The following is a 21,159-nucleotide window of genomic DNA, read 5'->3' on the forward strand; positions in this document are numbered from 1 at the left end:
AATCAGTACATCTGGTCAATCTTTTTCAAGTCGTGCAGAAACAGGGTTGCCGCTCTCATTATTAACGTTTGAATTGTGCAAGCAAAGGCAAATTGGTGTGCAGAACATGCCTGCGAATTTGTCTTGGTCTAATAGAGTTGTAATTGAATACAGTTACTGTTTTGTCATGTTACCTACAGTGGCTATTGAATTATATTTTACAGATGCAACACATAATCTGTGGTCATATCTGTCCAAATGGTATTTTTGGGTTTTCAACCCAGAAGCAACAGTGAACCATAATCGAAGACTTTGAAACTGGATATCATTGCTTAAACCACTTAGCACCTTCTTGGTGTTTGTCAAGATTCTGAATAAAAATTAAACTAAATAAAATCTAGTTTGAATGAATGGAGTGGGGAATTTTGTAGCAAAGTATTTACAGTGACCTCATATTCTTAGTGTCAGTGAGTTTTTTTAATTGAAGGTGCCCTCAGCGGAAGGGAGTATGCCTTTGAAGGCTTTTTGCAATATCACTTAGTGCGAGTAGCTCATTCTTATGGAATCCAATGGTGAATTTTTATGCATCATGCAACCTCAGTGGTGAATTCTGATGTCATTGTGTTGATTCTCACTCCTTCCACTAGGATTAATTAGCCAAAGCACAATTTAAACAGATCAGACACACATAACCAGACAACAGCCAAAGCCCTATAAATATTGAGCCAGGCATTAGACTGCTGAGGGTTAGCTCATGGTTAAACAAACATAAGCAGGCAGTGGCCATTTTAAACCTTGTATACCCTGTATATAGATCCACATATTAGACAATTCAGGGTTGGAGAATCTCACAGTGGCCATTTAACAGTATAAATATTGTACACAGAGCCAGACATCAGACACCTGGAGGTTAAATACACATAATGAGACAGTCCCAATTTTAGAGTATAAGTACTGTAAACAAACCAAAATATTAAACAGCTCAAGGTTAAACACACAACCAAGGGTTTGTCATTTGATATACTAAAATAGCAAACAAGGGTTCCTGCGATGAGGAAACCTTGGAAGGGAGTTTAATCGAATCAAAGTTTGTTTACCTTGCCCTTTCACTGTGAGTCCCATGCAACTACTGGAATGGTTGAAATGCCATCCATTGAATTATTTTTGGATCAGGTTCACCTGACCTGTTGCACTGTTGATACTTCTGACAGCTGTCTATTCACTTCCCTTTCACGTACTTGTGCTTCCACTTACCGAACGCAATAAGGAAAATCGTGAATCGTACACCCTCAGTGGACGCATACTAAACAGTCAGACAGATCCAATACTTGCTCTGAGTGGTGTATCCAATAATCACGACAACAATGATAACAGGAAAACAGCACCTGTGTGCTCGCTCTGCCTCTGTCACAAGAACAATGAAGCAGTGTCAAACCAGGGCCCATCACTGCCTTCTGTCTCCCTCTGTGCTTTATATTCCTCTCTCTGTGCAGAAGCATGAGGTTTCTCTGTGCTGCGGAGATATTAGGTCTCTCTGTGCTGTGGAGAGGTGTTAGGTCTCTTTGTCTGTGGAAAGGCATTAGACATCTCTCTCTGTGGAGAGGAGTTAGATCTCCCTGTCTATGGAGAGGCATTAGGGCTCTCTTTGGCTGTACATTGGACATGTTTTAAAGCTGCCATTGTCTGCATTGTGAGGGTGAAAGACTGCCTTCATCTGCATTGTGGACAGGATCAGACCCCTGTCTATGGAGAGACAATAGCCCTCACAGTCTTGACAATGATAACATTCCATCAACTTCATTAACATTGCCTTACGTTAGCTTTTTCAGGTGGCTAACATTGTAACCATTTACACTTAGACACTTACTGAGGCTATACAGGGAAAGGACCTTTCTCAAGAATACAATGGGGGTGTTTCGACTTGCAGCCTTCTAGTTACAAGGCCAGATCCTAAACCACTTTGTCACATCTCTGCTCTGGCAGACATATGGCCGTGCTCATCAACATGCAGGTGCTTATGAATCTGCAGCCACTCATTAGCATTTCCAGTTCTCATGGTACGTCTGTGCCCCACAGAGGAGATGTTAACACAGCAAAGGCGCACACACGTCCAAGAGTGCGATAGAAACACTCCCCACTGCAGGGAATTCAGGGAATTCATTTCCACCCTGAAACAGCAGGTGACAGCGTTGTCATTTTGGCAGCAGACCCCCTTCTCTGCTCCTTGCGTTGACAGTCAAGGGGAAGGAGGGGAAGGGCAACAGGCTTCATCTGAAGGAAAGTAAAAATCTGTTACTACCTCTCCTGTCACAATTGCAGGACTTGTAAAAAAAAAAAAACTGGTGTGGCGGTAGCATGTGCTTGGAATGTGAATGTTGTAGTGATGCTGATAGGGGGTCTTTCAAGTTTTCACTGACAATTTTCGTTCCTCTTGTGATGTCATGCAGCATCCAATCGGCTAGTCACAAGAGGCTTGTCAGCTTTCAGTGAGTACAGCCCCTCACAGAATTCTGAGATCTGGTTTACCGTGAGTGATATGAGTGAAAGTAAACTCATCTTAACCAGGCACCATGGAGCAATCAAATACTGGCAGCTGTTAGATTGTGGTCGCTGATCGATGGTCCAGTTTGTATGTACTGTAAATTTGTAGGTCTAGGATGGAATATAATCACTCATCATCTGTTATAGAATAACTCCTGGAAACAAAACAGCCTTTTTTATATTTTGCTAAAATATTTTCATGCTTCCAGCATTGACTTCTCAGATTATTATTTGAAAAAAAAAATTCTGTTTCATATTTTCAATGTAAAAAAGCAGAACTGATTCAATAAAATGAATTCAGAGAGATGTACAAATTGAATTATCTATGTAGCTGTGTGCTGAATAACTCTAAGAAGAAACTCCTGGCTCTGGAGGGATGAATAAGAAAAAAAAATGCTGACATTGAAGGATTTACACCAAGAGAAAGTCTTAGTCTCTAAAGATGAGTTTTTCCTCTGTGACCTTCATCATACTGTACCCCCAGCACTCCCTAGCAACCACTTTCCAACAGCCAACTCAGCTGTAGTCTTGTCACAAACTGATGCCAATCATTCCAGCCATAAGGGGATCTGCCGTCCTCATTCACCACTGTTTGACAGATGTCACAGTGCTGTGGAGACGTATCCAGAGGATGATTGACATGTGACAAGAAGACATATTTCAACCAATAACTGAGGAAATAGGTGACACATTATAAATTTTATGTCCCTACATTTAACACATGTCCGTTATGTGATTTGCACGTCTGTTATAAATGCAAATCACTGAATTACAATAGAAGTTACACAACACAGTGACATTTAGTAAACAGAAGATGCATCAAATGAGGATTATTGAAATTGTTTTGTAATTATCTGGTGATTGTTCTAGGCATTGCCAAGTTGACAGTTATATAGTATCACATAAGCAATAGGCCTGGAAGAAACCCAGGTTGTCTGATGAACATTTACAGTCATTCCCAGCTAATGCCATGTTCTGACTGCAGGCGTTATTGCTCAGTTTTGAATAGTTTGTGTTAATACTCATTTTTTGAAAGTTCCCCATATCTGACATTACTGTGAAATAACCTCCATCCTGAAATATGCTGCATGTGCATTAATAACAAAAGACATGACATATTGCGTTTCATGCATGTTATTCATTACAACCAGCATAACCTGTTGTGTGCAAAGTGACAGAAAAAAATCACTCAGACCACTTTTACGTTCAATTCTGATTTTAACGTACACACACAGGTTGCATGTGGGTCTCATGGCTAGATATCTGATTTATTTCCGCATATTAATGTGGCCCAAATCAAAACTGAAAAGATGCAACTTCATGTGTTTTTTGCTGTTCATACTGTTCTAAAAACAGTGTAAGTAATAAGGTTTTAAAAATGTTTTTTGTTTTCTCAAATCATTGACATTTTCACAGTATTCAATCAATCAGCCAATAATTGTCAAATAAAAGTCAAGACATAAGCATTACAGCCATGAATGTGAGTGCAGAAATAAGGACATCAGCAAGTGTAGACAGGTGCGTTAACTTCATGTGATCTACAAAAGATCATGCAAAATAATTATCACTTCTGAATAGAAATTTTAAGTCAGTGATGTCAGTCAGTGCAAACAATGCAAATTGCTTAAATATTTCAGGGCCTCTGTGGTTAATGCCTTCACCACCTGTTTGCTGTATGTTACATGTGTAGGTCCAGGAGTCATCTCCAGAATAATTAAAAATTCATGTTCTTGCATTTTGATGGGAATCTTATGTGTGTATTGTTTGGCTACCTTTTTTCTCAATTCATTGAAATGTGGAATTGGACAGACATGCCATTTAACTGGACTCCGTAAAGTCTATATTGAATGGTTAACATTCTGTCAACTTCCTGTTTTGATGTCTTTATGCTTGACAGCGTCTCATATTAACAGAGCTGTTACAATGAAGCCCACTCAAGCAGAAATGCAGTGAATTAAATTTGGACTTTGGAAGATGCAATATCGATTGGCAGGAAAATCAATGGTAATCATGTTGGAAACGTTTTAGCACAACATTGCTCAGTGCCATGTGGTTTGTGTTATTTCCTGCATTTCAACACATTTGCACAATATGTAACTCTTCTAAGGATGCCCAGAGAGTGTGTGTGTGTGTGTGTGTGTGTGTGTGTGTGTGTGTGTGTGCATCTATGTGCATGCTTGAGCTTATATACATGTGTGCATGAGTTTGTTTATGTATTTATGTGTAGTGAGCATCTCTGTGTGTGAGTCTGTGAGCATGGGTGTAGCTTTGTCTCTGTGTGCATTTATGTGTGTGCATGTGGTGTTGTGTGCATATGTGTACATGTGTTTATGTGTTTGAGTGTGCGTGCGTGCGTGCATGCGTGCGTCCGGGCGTACGTGCGTGGAGTCAAGAAACACTGCTCACTTCAGAGCTGTGTGTTAGAGGTATTTTCAGTTTTAGCAGTAATGAATAACTTCCTGCTGACTGCTGAAGGCTTATCAGACACAAGGAGCTGTTTGTGCTGTTTACTCAGACAGAGTTATTTGCAGTAGAGTCAGAAACAGCTCTTTGTTTTCACAAAGAGCACATTACCTCTTTAAAAAATCTAGGTTCGCTGATGTGGACATCTTTATCATTGCTATGAATCATTACAGTTGTTTAGCAGACAGTCTTATCCACCACAGCTTACATAGTGTACAATTTTTACATGTCATCCATTTATACAACTATATACATATACACAATTCAAGATAAGTACCTTTGCCAAGGATAATGAAGCAGCAGCCTGCCTGGGAATTAAACTCGCAACATTTTGGGTAACAAGCCTTGCTCCTCACCTCCACACCACACACCTACAGCAATGTTTATTCCATAATTACCTCTGATAATGATATCTTATTGAATGTGCAGAATATTCAGAACAGTAAATTCAGTGGTGTGGTCTGAAATGCAACCATCAATGCACCTATGTTTTAAAACAAAACCAACATGCACCTATGTTTTATCATTTTTACATGCTCTTAAACCAATATATTTGTCGACGATGGAAAAGCAGTGAAAATCAATTTTTGTTTTATGCTGGCCTGTGCTCACATCTCACGCTGGTCAACTGGCATTTAGGATGCTCTGTGTGTTTTGTGGACCAGAGCTCTGCAACGGGACACCCAAATATTTGCAGTTGTTGTACAAATTTACTCTGCTGCAAGCTAGAGCTGGCAGTCATAGAAAACGTCAGTGGCAGTTACAGGGTAGATGACTTACTTATAAGATTAATTTAATATTTCAATCATCTGCAAAATAAGAATCTAGTAGTGTTGCCTCCTCATTTTGCCTTTGATTGCTCTCCAATTATATGAAGATAGAGCTACATATGCAGCATATTGAAATTCTAATTCAATACAGGTACCTTTTGCAAGGTCTTTTACCTTGTGCTTTATTTTAATGGCATTTGCCTAATACAGCAAACTCAGCAGAGCCCTTAGTAACATTAATTCATTCAGTTCCCTGAAAATGTTTGACGTGTTGCTTGTTAATGGAAAATCAAGACTGCAAAACTGAGTATGAGTGTAATATATTATCTCTGGGTGCTCTAGGTTCTCTCCGGCATCAGTATTATCAGCACACACCTGTATTGCTTTGATGTGGATAGAAATAGTAAGGAAGCCCTTGACATATTTAGCATGGGGAACTTTGTCGTGAGCAGGTGCACAAACACTCGGGACGTGGCTGGATGAGAAGACGCAGGTGCAGAGAGGCTCGGGGTGTCAGTGTGGTCTCTGACCAAGGCCCATTTCTCTGTTCTGTGAATAAGCCCATCAGAATGCAGGTCAAAGCAAGCCTAAATTCTCATGAGGCAGGATTTCTCCATGAAAAAGTGGTGCTTCGTTACTGAGGTAACACTGTCCATTATCTTGAGCATGCAGAGTAATATGTTCACTCTTTACGTAGTTAATGATTACCCTCATGGATTGCTATTTGCTGTATGTAGTGCTATTTTGAATGAACGATCCCCATGAAAATCTACAGTAATACATGTGTTGTACTTGAACACATAAGACATGTACAGTAATCTGTATTTCAGTTGGCCAGATGATCGGTTTTTCTCTCTTTACACAGAAATCTATGGTTACTTTAGATAAAAAACCATGGTGAAATGTTAAAAAGTGCCCAATATACTTGAATGAATGAATGAATGTGAAATACTAATAGCTGTATTCAGTAGGCAATGCCAAAATGGCTGGAAAACCATCCAGTATACACAGTTAAAACAATATCTGTGTTTCAGCCAGGTTTAGCATCACAAGCTGATAGAAATATACAGTACTCTCTCATCTTTCAGTTCATCGTTTCTGTGCCAAGACCGTCATGTCAAAGACCTGTGGCCACGTTTTCATTCATTGTGTCACTTGTCATGGGATAAGAGGCAATATGTGTCCTTTAAGCAAATATTGTAAGTGATTACAATATTGAGTAAAGAATGAGAGTGGCACGTTAGTTGATGTGACATAGTGCCAAGTCAAGTCAAAATTGGTCCATGAATAAAACATGCACTTTCTGTATTGATTTTATAAGTGCATGATGCATTAAATCTTATTATGTTTTCCATTTTAACAAAGTAGATTGCTGAAAACCATCCCTTTATATATTTTCAGCATAATGGTTTATAGTCTAGGAAACCAATTTACCAACTCTGCTGCAGCACTTTATGGAAAGACTGAGCAAAGACAACAGGATTGTTTTTTTTCCCCAGAATTGGGGAAGATGGAATTCTGAGATCATTGGAGGAGCCACTTCACACCATACATTGCAGTTCAAAAATTGACATTTTCTCTCTTCAAGAAACATACTGTTTAACTATTTAACTATAAAATTCAACAGAAGAAGTGGGATTAAACACAGAAGGAAACAGAGGTGAACAGTCCACTTGTCTTCCAACAAAATTTTGACCCTGTGAATTACAGAAACATGCCATTACAGCTGACCATGACCCAGTGAATTACTGGAACACAGTGTTACGTCTTACCGTGACCATATGAATTATTGGAACATAGCCTTACACCTTACTGTGGCCCTGTAAATTACTGGAACATAACATTTGCAGCTGACCATGACCCAGTGAATTACTGGAACATAGCATTATGGCTTACTGTGACTCTGTGAATTACTGGGACACACCATTGCAGCTAACCGTGACCCGTGCTTTACTGGAACATAGCAGGGCAGATGACAAAGACTTTAATTTTAGAGAACAGAACAGCTAAACCTGTTTATGTTGGCACCTGCTCATTGTAGGGTGCCTGTCTGCTAATTCACTTTTTGTCTAATCAAGCTGGCAGTACATCAGTCCTGTATTCAGAAACAAAAAATTAAAATGTTTCAGCTTATTGCAGGTGTGCATACAAATATGAGACGAGAGAAACAAATTGTAGTGCGGCGTCTTTGTTGAGAAGGCGTCCCTGGGTGACTGGCTGGAGGAACACAAGCGTGTAGGTGTCTCGACGCTGTCACCGAGCGAGCGGCGGGATGAGGCCCGTTTGCAGGTGCACCCTCCCGCTGGCTGCTGACTGATGGGACCGGGGGGCTGAGAGATGACAGCCTATTGGACAGGCACCTTTACGGGCATCCATATCTTCCCAGGCTGACACACCTTAGTGACACAGAACTAACGAGTGCGTTCAGCCTGGAGGTTTCCAACCCCCCCGCCCCCCCCCCCCAGTGATCACCGGGGACCACTGTGCCACCACATTCAGACACATTCACAGCTGTGCTATCTGCACAGACTCCAACCTGGCTAATACACTCCTGCTCAAAATTACTCAGGATCCCTGTGTCCCTGCCCTGTTGGCAGATCACATGCTATGTGCTTATTAAAGTAGCTTCAGTGGAGCTGTTTATGGAAATGTTGTGAGAATGATGCCACTGAACGAGCAGTTTTCACCCTTCCTTGATAACCTGTCAGCAGGTGTTCAGTGCGGGGAGCTCTGCCTCTGTCTCCTTGGCAGGATCTCCTTCCCTTTAAAATCCCATCTGTATTCAGATAGCATTGAGGACAAGAGGTTTAGGGCTTTGTCTGTGAGTTTGTTGCGATATATCCATTCTTCATGTACCTGTCAAATTTCAAACCCTGGCTTTATATACTTGAAATTCATAAATATTTATATATCATTCCCCTGTCATATCCCTGCACAAAAGCAAAGAGCAGCACTTCATGGAAAATGAATCTTCAATTCCCACACTCCCACAGCTCAGGGTGAAAGGTCAGCTCCCCCCGTCAGATGCTGATTCTGACAAGTTCAGCTTTTGTGGGCATTTTCAGTGTTTGCCCTTTGCCTCTGTGCACTGAACACTCCACGGCCATCCTGCTTACTCTGCATGTTTTAACACTAGAAGGGATGCATATTATTAAATATTTTTACAATTTTTATATTTTACAGAAACACATAGAAACACAATGCATAGAGACTGTGTTATGAATAATGTTGATAAATTAACCTGTCATGTCCCTCCTTTAAGCAAGAAGCATGTTGTTTTTCTTTATATATTTTCTTGAAAAAATTGCATCTTATGTCCAAAGGGACCTTGAAAAAGGAGGATAGGTAGCTACTGTAAGGTAAACCTTGTGCATCTCTGAGGATGGCTCTAAGACTTGAAAAGAGTAGACTAAAAGCACATGACCAACACATGAACCTCCAAAGTATAAAAGGCCCATGAATGGTAAGGGTCAGTGGCTCTGCTATAGCTGAGATCTCAGCCGTGAGGAGAGCCCAAGGGGAAACGGTTTCCTGCTGAGATGCACTTTTCATGATTATACATCCTCCTGCCGGCATAGAGGTGTGGCTGTTGAGTCATATGGATTGTGGGGGACTGTGGGACTGAATGCTCTCTCTGTCTGCCCCTCTTGCAGTTCCCCCAGTGCTGTCTGTACCGCAACAGTCGTTCAATGCCACCGCCGACTACCAGGAGTCAGTAACGTTCACATGCAGGGCCTACGGATCACCTGACCCTGAGGTCACCTGGCACCGGTAAGTCAATGTCCCAGTGTACTCTAAAATCTTGACACTATCACGCCTGTCTCGGTGTACAGTCCAAACCTATTGCTATCACGCCTGTTGCAGTGAACAATGCGCACTTGACACTATCACACCATAGAATAAGTGAAATACAATCATAGGTTGTCTTGGAGGATCTGCCTGCCTGTACTCAGCTCACAGTACGTGTCGTGGTAATTTTCTGTTTATTTGATATCTCCCCGTGCCCCTGACCTGGATGCACTGATAGCTGGAGGGCACCCCAGAGTATTCCCCATGCCTTTCACCACAGCTTACAGAATACTCCTACACCGTGCCATTTCAAATAAACATAATGCAGCATGACTAGCTGCAGTATTCTCCAAAGGATGGATGGATCTCGCTGTGAATAAAAATTCACTCTGTGCATTGTACGTGTTGAATTTAGCTTGCCTCCGACTTTGAAGTATCAAAATTACATATGTAAAAAAAAGCATATATATATATATAAAACTCTCTATTAAGATATAATTTTCTTCATGTGCTTACAGTCTATACACACACAGTATACAGTATAGATGATGTCCTCCATATTTATTAATACCCCTGAATAAATAGGAGCAAAATCATATATAAGAGAACCCTGCTTAGGTCTAGGTCTAGGTCAGGTCATTGTTTGTTTAATCACACCCCCCTTTATTCTCTACCCTTCATAGACTAATCCTCAAACTTTTGGGTTACTTAATTTACTAAACTGTAGTACTCCAATAAGGACTAACTGAAAAAAGTAAAATCAAGACCTTCTCTATTCTTGATAACTATATCCCCCTACTCCAGATACTAAATGCCCTAAACCACGTCATATACATGGAGCAAACTGCCGGGGGTGGGGGGGGGTACAGATAACCAACACAAAGGGCTTAATAGGGCTGACTGCAGCCATGCCAGCCCTGTTCTTATGCACAATTATAATGTTTAACATTATAATGTTTGTCACAGAATCATTTGTCTCATATCATTTGTTGTCAACTAAACTTTTAGTGTTTATTAATATACATGTCTATATATAAGCTCGTAAATTCAAAGATGGCCATAGTTCTGAAACCTCTTGATAATTGTAAACTGAAGGCAGGAGCACAGAATGAGAGGAGATGAAAAGAGCTGAAGCCCAAATACAGGCAAGGTGTGGGGTCAAGAGAAAGTAAACTCTTCATGACGCAAGTTAGTTTTGTTTAGAGCTCTCTCTCCTCTCCGTTCGTTTTTCCTTTTTTATCTGTGAAATTTCCTGTGCGCTGGCTTTGTAGGCAGCCCCAGACTCACACAATTTCCCGTGCTGGTGCACCCCCCCACCCCCACGCACGCTGACTGAACCTGAGCTTTGTTTCTGCTTCTCTGGCTGCAGTCTGAGGCTTGTCATTTCCTTAGAGGACTTTCAATTACCTGACTCTTCAATTTCCCTGGAGACCTGCTTCCTTTGTGTGCCGCTGTGCAGAAATGACCACGGTGTCTTTGTGTGTGTGTGTGTGTGTGTGTGTGTGTGTCTGTGTCTGTGTCTGTGTATCTGTGTGTGTGTGCCTTTGTGCATGTGTATCTTGTTGCTAACCTGTGTGTGTGTGTGTGTGTGTGCCTGTGTGTTTGTGCCTGTGTGTATATGTGTATGTGTATCTTGTTTCTTGCCTGTGTGTGTGCGTGCGCGGGCGTGTGTGTATGTGCATATGTGTGTGTATATGTGTCTGTGTTTCTGTACAGGCGGGGTAAGCAGATTGAAGAATCGGATCAGTACACTCTAAAGGGCAGGGGCACCATGTTGACGGTTCGGAGTATCAGACAGGATGACGGGGGCTCCTACTCCTGTAAGGCCAGCAACAAGGCCGGCGAAGTCGAGCAGGAGCTTCTCCTCAAGGTGTTTGGTAAGAAACCCCGTCATGCATCGCTCCCTCTTTGAAAAAAATCAGCCCTTAAGAGCCTGACACCTACCTAAACTCTACCAAAAATGATATGGAGTAGGTCATTATAGAGTCACATGCAAATAAAACAGCAGATCTTTCTGTCAGTCCGCAGATAGGTTTTATTTATTACTGCTGGTCAAAAGACCCTCATGGGTTCCATCCACTGACGTTAATTCACAGTCTTCAGTAACCAACTAGTACAACGTGATCACATTGGTCTATTGATCGGTGTGCAGTCCATTCTGAAATGTGATTACTCAAGTTACATTTCAGCAATCATTGGGGAAGGGAGTTCATACCATAGCCTGATGGGCCTGGGGCTAGGGCCAGATCTAATCACAGCCTTGACTCCCCAATTGATTGAACCCCACAGATCCACCACATTTTAAAGGATTTCTCTCTGGGAATAGAGCCAACATCCACTGCCCCTGACCTTCCCAACTAGACGGAAGCAACATATTTGGAGTGATGGACAACAAGAGAGGGTCATATTTCAGACACGGGGATGACAAGGGTTGTGATGTTGACCCTCGGTCAAACTAACAATTGTCAGCGGCTTTTCGTTATGAAGGCTTAGCTTTTGCTGCAAAGTGCCCCACTTACGTTTCATGACTTGTCACATGCAATGAGAATAGAACACAACGGGGGCACAATGGAAGTGTTGATGAATGAGGAGCACAGAGGGCTTCTATGTGTGGTGACACTTGACGACGATGTCTGTAACATGCATTCAGTCCCAGGGGCAACACTCCCTCCAGCTCCCAGCCGCAAAGCTCTAACAGATGCTAAATTATTTCATAGTGGCACATTCTTTATTGAGAGGAATTACACTTTATATTTTCATAAAGCTTCCAGAATTCTTAGAGATTACTGAGATACAGTGTTACCTTTTCATCTGTATGTATGGAAATTTATTCCACAGTCATCAGAATCCTCTCGAAGAGAAAGCATCGGCCTTTGGCAAAATGCACATTTAAACTAATGGGTTCTTAGAGAAAGAGTTTAGTATCACAAAGTTTTCTGGGAAACATAGTTTGCACAGTTTACTGGTATAATCCCAGGCTACCAACCTACACAAACAGGGGAGAGGAGAATGTTAAGCCTTTATAGTGAGTGTCAGTATAGTGGTCCCTTAACAAGTATTTGTTAAGATGTGTTAATTTTTCTGTGTGTTCTGTGTCTTTCTCGTCATGCACATTAACCTACATTGTGAATACCTGTGATAACAATTTCCTCACACAGACACACAGCACACACACGCACACACACAGACACATACAGGCACACAGATACTCATGTACATCTAACGAAACACATAAAGAAACATGCACACATGCGAAACACACGTGGTCTTAAACTTACACACACACACACACAACACATTCAGTTCCAGATGCACAAATACAAACGCATATATAGACACTCACATATTCTCATGCACAAGCACCCACATGCACATAATCTCACAAACACACGTGTGCAAATGCTTTCACACACGCCTACACGCTGTCACATGCACCTTCCCCCTTTTTAACTTGACAGCATCTCAAAATCAGAGAGCAGAGATTGCAAATTACTTCGTGTAATTCTATTACAAGTTACCCTATGGGCTTCCTCAATAATATATATTTATCAGGTTAATAGCTGCACTTCAGATCTCTTACTACATGATCTTACCCGGAGGGGAAAACTATTGTACACCAATTAGCTTGCTAATGAGCAGAACAGGAGTGATTTTTTTATTGATTTTCTTGTGCAACATAGTTGTGGGGTTTTTGTGGCCTTATTGAAACTCGCCGACAATAATGTAAGACATCTGTGTCTAAGGCTACAGTGTGCCCCCCGACTGTTAAACCCCATCACGCTGTTTGACACTTTTCAAGGATCTGAAATTTCCTCACAGTGAAGGAGGGGGTGAGGGGGGGGGGCTTTCAGCACCCACCTGGGTGATGCACAGCAACCATTTGCACATCAATGCCCATGTGAAGTTGAGAGGAAGGGATTTATTTAACCATTTAAACTGAGGGATTATATTAGATTGCCATTGGATCTTTAATGGCCACAGTGAGTCAGGACCTTGGTTTAACATCTTATCCAAAAGATGGTATCTCTTACAGCACAATATCCCATTATTGCAGTGGGGCATTGATTTTTCTTTTTGCTCAAGAGGGAAGACTGCCATCTACTCAACCAGATCTTTTTCCAGCAGCAATCTGGTCTCCTATCCAAGCCCAGAACCATTAAAGGTCAATCATGGCCACATGTGAACCTGGTGCTCATTATGACTACTGTGCTGTGTCATACAAGAGCACGTTAAGGGCAGGACGCCCATCAATAACAGGGCTGTCACCATCATCCACCTCTTTGAATCTAAAGGCAGATCTGAATGTTTGGCGCGTCTCAGCCGGGTACTGAGCCAACCCACCCTCTGTTGTCACAACAGACGCTCTAACCGAAAAGGCTTCTGAACTGCAAATGCGGTCAGGTCTGGGGTGCGTGACAGCGTGCTGCTGGTTTCTCAGACACCAGAGGGCATTCTGATAGGGGAGGTCCCTGCAGACGGGCACGGTGGGAGCGGCCTGGCACGTCGCCGATCTCGCCAGGTGTTCCATCTGGTTTTGTTCACAAATAAACCCCCCAGTTCCAGCCCCAGCTTGCCGCAGGCTTTCTCTCCGCGTTTGCATTTGTTTTGCTTAATCGTGTTTTAATGATGAAAGTGATTAATTGGTTAAGAGCACGCTGGAGCAGTGGCATCTCTTCTCTACACTGGGGAAGGGTTGCGTTTCTTTCCCCCTGCGTTTGTTTTGATTATTCAGGGAGCTGGAGCATGCATATTCATTCCGGGTCCCACCACCCTCCCTGCGTTCTCTGCAGAGAATGTTTGTTCGTTCCATACATCTTTTAAAACCAGAATTGCGTTTTTATTCATTTATTTACATATTTATTCATCGGTGCTTTTTTTCCCCCTCCCGGTGTAAAAAAAGCGACATTATTCATAATTCATTGCATTAGGTGCTTGCCCTTGTCATGTAGAGATGACTCAGACTGCCATTTCTGCAAGAAGCTTATCTCTAGGAGACAGAGAGCAGCTGTAGAACTGTGCTGGAACAGCGTGCTGTGAGCGCTGTTTACCAGGAGTGCAGCGCCACAGGAAGGCTCATTGACACGGCCGCGGGGTGCTAAAGATTCCCTCTGGCAGCAAGGGGCCATCCCTTAAGGTGCCAGGGAGCATGAGACACTCAGTGTGTTTCAGTGACTCCACTCTGAAGATGCGAGGAGCTGAAATGGAGACAGGAGGTGTTTCGGTGACTCCACCTGTCTGCCAGGTGCGCTGTGCTTGCAGGCTCCTCAGTGAGAAGCGTGAGGGAGGCGCAGACGCACTGAGAGGCAGCACTGACCCTGCTCTGAGCAGTGCGAGAACCACAGACACACCCAGCCAGAGAGGATGCATTGACCCTGCTCAGAGCAGTGCAGGAACCACAGACACACCCAGCCAGAGAGGATGCATTGACCCTGCTCTGAGCAGTGCAGGAACCACAGACACACCCAGGCAGAGAGGATGCATTGACCCTGCTCAGAGCAGTGCAGGAACCACAGACACACCCAGGCAGAGAGGATGTATTGACCCTGCTCAGAGCAGTGCGAGAACCACAGACACACCAGTCAGAGAGGATGTATTGACCCTGCTCAGAGCAGTGCGAGAACCACAGACACACCAGTCAGAGAGGATGTATTGACCCTGCTCAGAGCAGTGAGGAGACCACAGACATACCAGGCAGAGAGGATGTATTTACCTTGCTCAGAGCAGTGCAGGAACCACAGACACACCCAGCCAGAGAGGATGTATTGACCCTGCTCAGAGCAGTGCAGGAACCACAGACACACCCAGCCAGAGAGGATGCATTGACCCTGCTCAGAGCAGTGAGGAGACCACAGACACACCAGGCAGAGAGGATGTATTGACCCTGCTCAGAGCAGTGCAGGAACCACAGACACACCCAGCCAGAGAGGATGTATTGACCCTGCTCAGAGCAGTGAGGAGACCACAGACACACCAGTCAGAGAGGATGTATTGACCCTGCTCAGAGCAGTGAGGAGACCACAGACACACCAGGCAGAGAGGATGTATTGACCCTGCTCAGAGCAGTGAGGAGACCACAGACACACCCAGGCAGAGAGGATGTATTGACCCTGCTCAGAGCAGTGAGGAGACCACAGACACACCAGTCAGAGAGGATGTATTGACCCTGCTCAGAGCAGTGAGGAGACCACAGACACACCCAGGCAGAGAGGATGTATTGACCCTGCTCAGAGCAGTGAGGAGACCACAGACACACCAGTCAGAGAGGATGTATTGACCCTGCTCAGAGCAGTGCAGGAACCACAGACACACCCAGGCAGAGAGGATGTATTGACCCTGCTCAGAGCAGTGCAGGAACCACAGACACACCCAGGCAGAGAGGATGTATTGACCCTGCTCAGAGCAGTGCTGGAACTACAGAGACACCAGGCAGAGAGGATGTATTGACCCTGCTCAGAGCAGTGAGGAGACCACAGACACACCCAGGCAGAGAGGATGTATTTACCCTGCTCAGAGCAGTGAGAGAACCACAGACACACTCAGCCAGAGAGGATGTATTGACCCTGCTCAGAGCAGTGAGGAGACCACAGACACACCCAGGCAGAGAGGATGTATTTACCCTGCTCAGAGCAGTGAGAGAACCACAGACACACTCAGCCAGAGAGGATGTATTGACCCTGCTCAGAGGAGGGGGTGGACCTCTGCACACATTGCTTTCCCTGGTTATTAGCAGCTATTCCACCCACACAGTCAACTTGCGGTACAAAGAGAAAGAGTTAGAGAGAGAGGTGGTGCTGCTTTTCAAAAATGGGATTGCAGCGAGCGGCACACACCTTGAATAATAATTAATCAGTGAAATGGAAAAAAAATTGAGTGTAGGTGCAGGATAGTTCCATGTGTGGTGTCTGTAGGCACAAGGGAGTTCTATGTGTATTGTAGGTAGGCTCAGAATAGCTCCTTATTTGGTGTCAGTAGGGAGAAGTGAGATCTGCGTGGTTTTGGTATGTGTTGCTGGTGCTCTCTCGTGCTGGTCTCTCACTTGGTGTACTGATGCTCTCTTTCTCCCTCCCCTCTTGCGCTGTGGCTACAGTCCAGCCCCACATCACCCAGCTGCGGAACGTGACGGCCGTGGAGGGCAGCGCCGCCATGATTTCCTGCACGGCCGAAGGGGAGCCCCTCCCCGAAATCTCCTGGAGGAGGGCGAGTGACGGGCGGACCTTCACAGACGGAGACAAGGTGCCAGCCACCGCGCACACACGCGATAAATAATCGCTACACGGCTATTACGCGAGGCAATTACCATACATAGTTGTATGTATGCAGCAAGCAGTCACTACACACAGCAGTAGGCCTGCAATAAATATCCATTATGCACAGCAATTATGTGCACTATTCGGCACATGCAGATATACACGTGCAGAAAACAGTCACTGAACACAGCTATATGCATGCTTTGCACTGATTTTGGAGGTGTAGAAATCATGTTGATCACGATGTGCCATATATCAGACATATCTTCCCAGTGGTACTCACATACTGTGTAACACAGAGACATTCTCATTTCCGTTGTTTTTGGAAACCGTGTTATATGGGAGCATGCCTTTAAAATATTATTGGCCTGACTTTAGTAGGAGCAGTAGAAGAATGTGAAAACGGTTGTCTCATTTCGGTCATGTTGACACTACAAAGAGCAAGTCAGTGAGTCAGCATAGTCTGTAAGCAGCAAGTGAACAGAGAGATTTGCCTCTGCTTATTTTCTAGCTGCAATAACTCAGTTTCATCCTACTTTAATATTGCAGGCATTTGTCCATGCTTAAAGTGCAACTTTGACAACAACATTCTATTTTTCAAATTTATTATGAATCTCAGCTTGTTTTCTTATATGCTTGTGGGAGCCTTTTAACAAGCTATGAAACAGCAACATCCAATGCAGTACTTGATGTAGGAACCCGGGGAAAGCCATCTCTGATGTCTAATGATGAGCTCCCATTGGCAGAATAGGAATGATCGAACAAAGACAACAAAAGAGAGGGAGAGTCTGCAAATAAATGCAGTTTATGGGCACATCCAATGTGTGTTTATTTCACAGCCTTTCTGAGTTTTATTCCAGTCATTTTACTCAGCATTACTGATGACTGCTTGTTTTAAAATCATGCATCATGCACAGCAGAGCAAGTGGCTTACAATATTTCCACAACATTACAGAGAATGTTCTAGAGTTTAGATGTTCTGCACAGGAGCACACCATTGCTTTTCCTTGTTGCCCCTTCAGCAAGCAGACAGCATTCTCAAAACATTTCTGTAATGGTGAGACAAAAATTGTTGATAATGGTGTGCGTTAGCTAGTAAATATTTGCTTCTGTGAAAGCCTAATTTACACATTAATTAATGAATACATAGAAACAAACTGCAGGGGTTTATTAATTAAATATTGGCCAGCAGCCTGGTGTTTAACGCATTTTCAGTGAAAGCAATGAAGAGTGATTGCTCTCTTCCACTGCACTCTACTTTTAATCGGATTATTTAGGTGCCAATGGTAAAATGTGAGATGCCTAATTAAACAGAAAAATAAATACACCAATACCAATGGCATATGGCTACAGTGGGAGATGGGATCTCTCTGAGATCATTAGCATTTCACCACACAATTGGTCTCGTGTGCCCTCTCTCATAATACCCTCTTTACAGGTTAAAGTATGTTCCAATCTGACGTTAAATTACTCACACTAAAATGTAAGTAACATGACAATGTTAGCTTTGGATACATGATGGACTGTATTTTTTCCTACTTTTTATCAAGTGAGATATTGGCTGTGTCTCCTATTGGATGTATGAATTTAGAAATTTTGTACAGGTGTAAAAGATAAACCGCTTTTGAGATCCCAAGGAGGTCCTATAGTGGGTGAAACATGAAATACACTTAAGAAACATACCCCATAAAATATGCTGAGTAAATTAGTTTTTCCTATTCAATATACAGAGCAATGTCTCTAAAACTGTAGCTTTTTTTTAATGCAGTAAAATTTGAAGCGACTGATGTGGGCTGGCAGATCATCCAAATCACTGTGCGTTTTACACTAAAAGCTTTTTTCCAAGTTCATTATGCACCCGTGAGACTTTGAAATAAACATTTCCAGTTTTTCCAAAAGAATAATCTTTGTCATGCTGAATTAACAACACTTTTAAGTGTTTGGGAGCATTCTTGTTCAGTAGATAGACTTACACTGAAGCCAATACAGTTATCTTTTCAAGTGGATTAACTATTGTTGTTGTGCATGCAGTACATTGTGAAGTGATGGGTGGTGACAACCAAAACCAAACACTGAAAACCAAGTGACAGTGAAGTGACAGCAACATTGACAGCCACAAATATATCTGCATTCTGTGTTATTTAAACAACGTTCAGTGTGCACGTTTGGGAACTGGATGCATTTTGTTCTACAACATCACCATTACCTAGCATAGGCTACATCAGTTGTATCACCAACCTTTTCCTTGTTCTCAGTTAAGACAAACGTTAAATCTGTACAATATCCCCAGTTTATCATTTTAATTAGCATTTATTTCTGTGTGTACTTATTTACTTATTACTATTTTTTACTGCTAGATTTGTATCGGTTTCCAGTGGGACGGAACTTTTGCCTGGATAACACATTTCTCACTTAAAGATCTAATCCCTGTGTAACAAACAACATAATGCCAATGTTTGTCTTATTCAGCATGGTCATATTTGCCCCAAACCACAAATATAACACAAAGTTCTTATGGAATGAAGTAGCAACCTATGGTATATTCTTTTCAGTTATGCCCGCACATAATACTGTGTCATGCTGAGCATACTTTTTTTTAATGTTGCCAATGTTACTACTTCTGCTTACCACCAGTTGTGGTAAAAGAATTCCGTATAAACCCAAATTATAGTGGTTACATTTTAGTGTATCATTTAGATAGTAAAGCGCTGGTGAGTTGCTCTGGCTAAGAGTGTCTGCTAAATGACTATGGCAAAAATGTAATGTAGCGTAATGAGTAGACTAAGTTCTCAAATACTTTTGCAATAATACAGATGAAAGATATTGGTCTAGAGTTGTTTAAAGTCTGTAAAACGTCTAGAAGCAGTCCAGCCATTTATTTGCTTAAAACCCAAATTAGCTGTGTTCCCTTTAAGATACTGGCTACTGTTTGAGACAGGCGTTTAAATGCCTTGGTTTACAAAATGGGGGGAGTGATGAATAGAGAAGAGAAATCACAATGGGCACAATACTGATAGGCCTATTTTTTATTGAAAAGAAAGCATGACATTTCAGTCATTACAGCTGCCTCAGCTTGATCTGACAGCCTAAACGTCATGTTTTCTCTTCAGTTCTAGTACTGCAATTTTCTTGTACCATTTTATTTAAAACAGCAGTTCACCAGATGTTTTAGCACAATTCATCCAATAACGGTAGGCTACCAGTTGGTCAAATAAAGATTTTCAGCGTTGTGCATTTTTTAATCGTCAGATCATAGTCTGTCAAGAGAGAGGGCATGAGGACCCCATCATTTTATTTGATCCACCATAATTACCATCATTTGATATTTTTCAGATAAAGTGGAATAACACTTTACGTAAGTGGAATTGTGGTGGAACAACCTATATAATTTTCATGCAATTACATAGCACCTACAGGGGCACAGTTTGTATTATTTTGTGTTGTACAAATACAAATAATACAAACCTTAACCATATCACATGGGTACTTACTGTTTGGACCTGGACCTTTTTACACAGTTCAAGTTACCCGGGTGTACTTTCCTAATGAATCTCACCCATTTTATATAATCCTCATTACAGGGGTATAACTATGCATTTTACATTATTCTTAAAACAGTTTCCTTGTAACGCCTTTCTTCTTACAACTACCATTACATATATGTAAGTGCAACACAAAAATAATTGCCCATGTAAGTATTATGCAATTGCATGTAAATACAGCATAATTACGTGGTACTTGCATAGGTTGTTCCACTGTAATACCAGTGACATAAGGGTAGTGTACATAAGGGGCCAGTGTTTATAAGAAGTTTAATAGAAGTTTTGCATCATGTGTTTTAACCTTTGTATGCAGAAGCCAACTCTCCAGATAGGTTGAACACGTGGATATACTAATATATGTGATGATCACCTGCTCGATTTTAGCTTAAACCCATCTAACTGTTTTCAATTTAATATTTAATCATTTGGGTGATGGTAAAACATAGAGCCTTTTAAAGGTTTTTAAAAAAAAAAAACATTTTGCAAAGGGTCAGAATTCAATGTTCATGCAAGGTTTATCATTTGCAACATTTTTTCAAATTCTAGCTTTAGTGAAACAGTCGGAAGTAAAATATTTGTTGAATCTATCAGCGATACTGTTCCTACTCTAGACAAGCTTTAAATAGAATATACTAAGCTGAATGATAAGAAGACAAAGTTTTTTTTCCCCCCACCTTTCCAGATCTGTTTTGGATAAGTACAATTCTCTGCAAACTGTTTTTCATAATTAGGCATATTTGCATTTCTGGTTTTAGTTTTACTTCCCAATATACTAGACATGCACCATACTCTGTTTGGTGCATGGTGTGTATACCTTCATCAAATCTG

At 42.1% G+C, this 21,159-nt stretch overlaps 1 protein-coding gene across 1 annotated transcript in view; it reads left to right on the forward strand.

The window, feature by feature from the left end:
* Positions 1-21,159, forward strand: part of LOC118785557 (neural cell adhesion molecule 2-like) — a 243,082-nt gene that overhangs the window by 183,993 nt on the left and 37,930 nt on the right. The window contains exons 6-8 of the mRNA XM_036540307.1: positions 9,407-9,524; positions 11,259-11,419; positions 16,630-16,775. Of these exons, the coding sequence (XP_036396200.1) occupies positions 9,407-9,524; positions 11,259-11,419; positions 16,630-16,775 (425 nt within the window). The remainder of the gene's footprint in view (positions 1-9,406; positions 9,525-11,258; positions 11,420-16,629; positions 16,776-21,159) is intronic.

This window comes from Megalops cyprinoides, chromosome 11 (genome assembly GCF_013368585.1).
Source record: "Megalops cyprinoides isolate fMegCyp1 chromosome 11, fMegCyp1.pri, whole genome shotgun sequence".
In the NCBI taxonomy this organism is placed as follows: Eukaryota; Metazoa; Chordata; class Actinopteri; order Elopiformes; family Megalopidae; genus Megalops; species Megalops cyprinoides.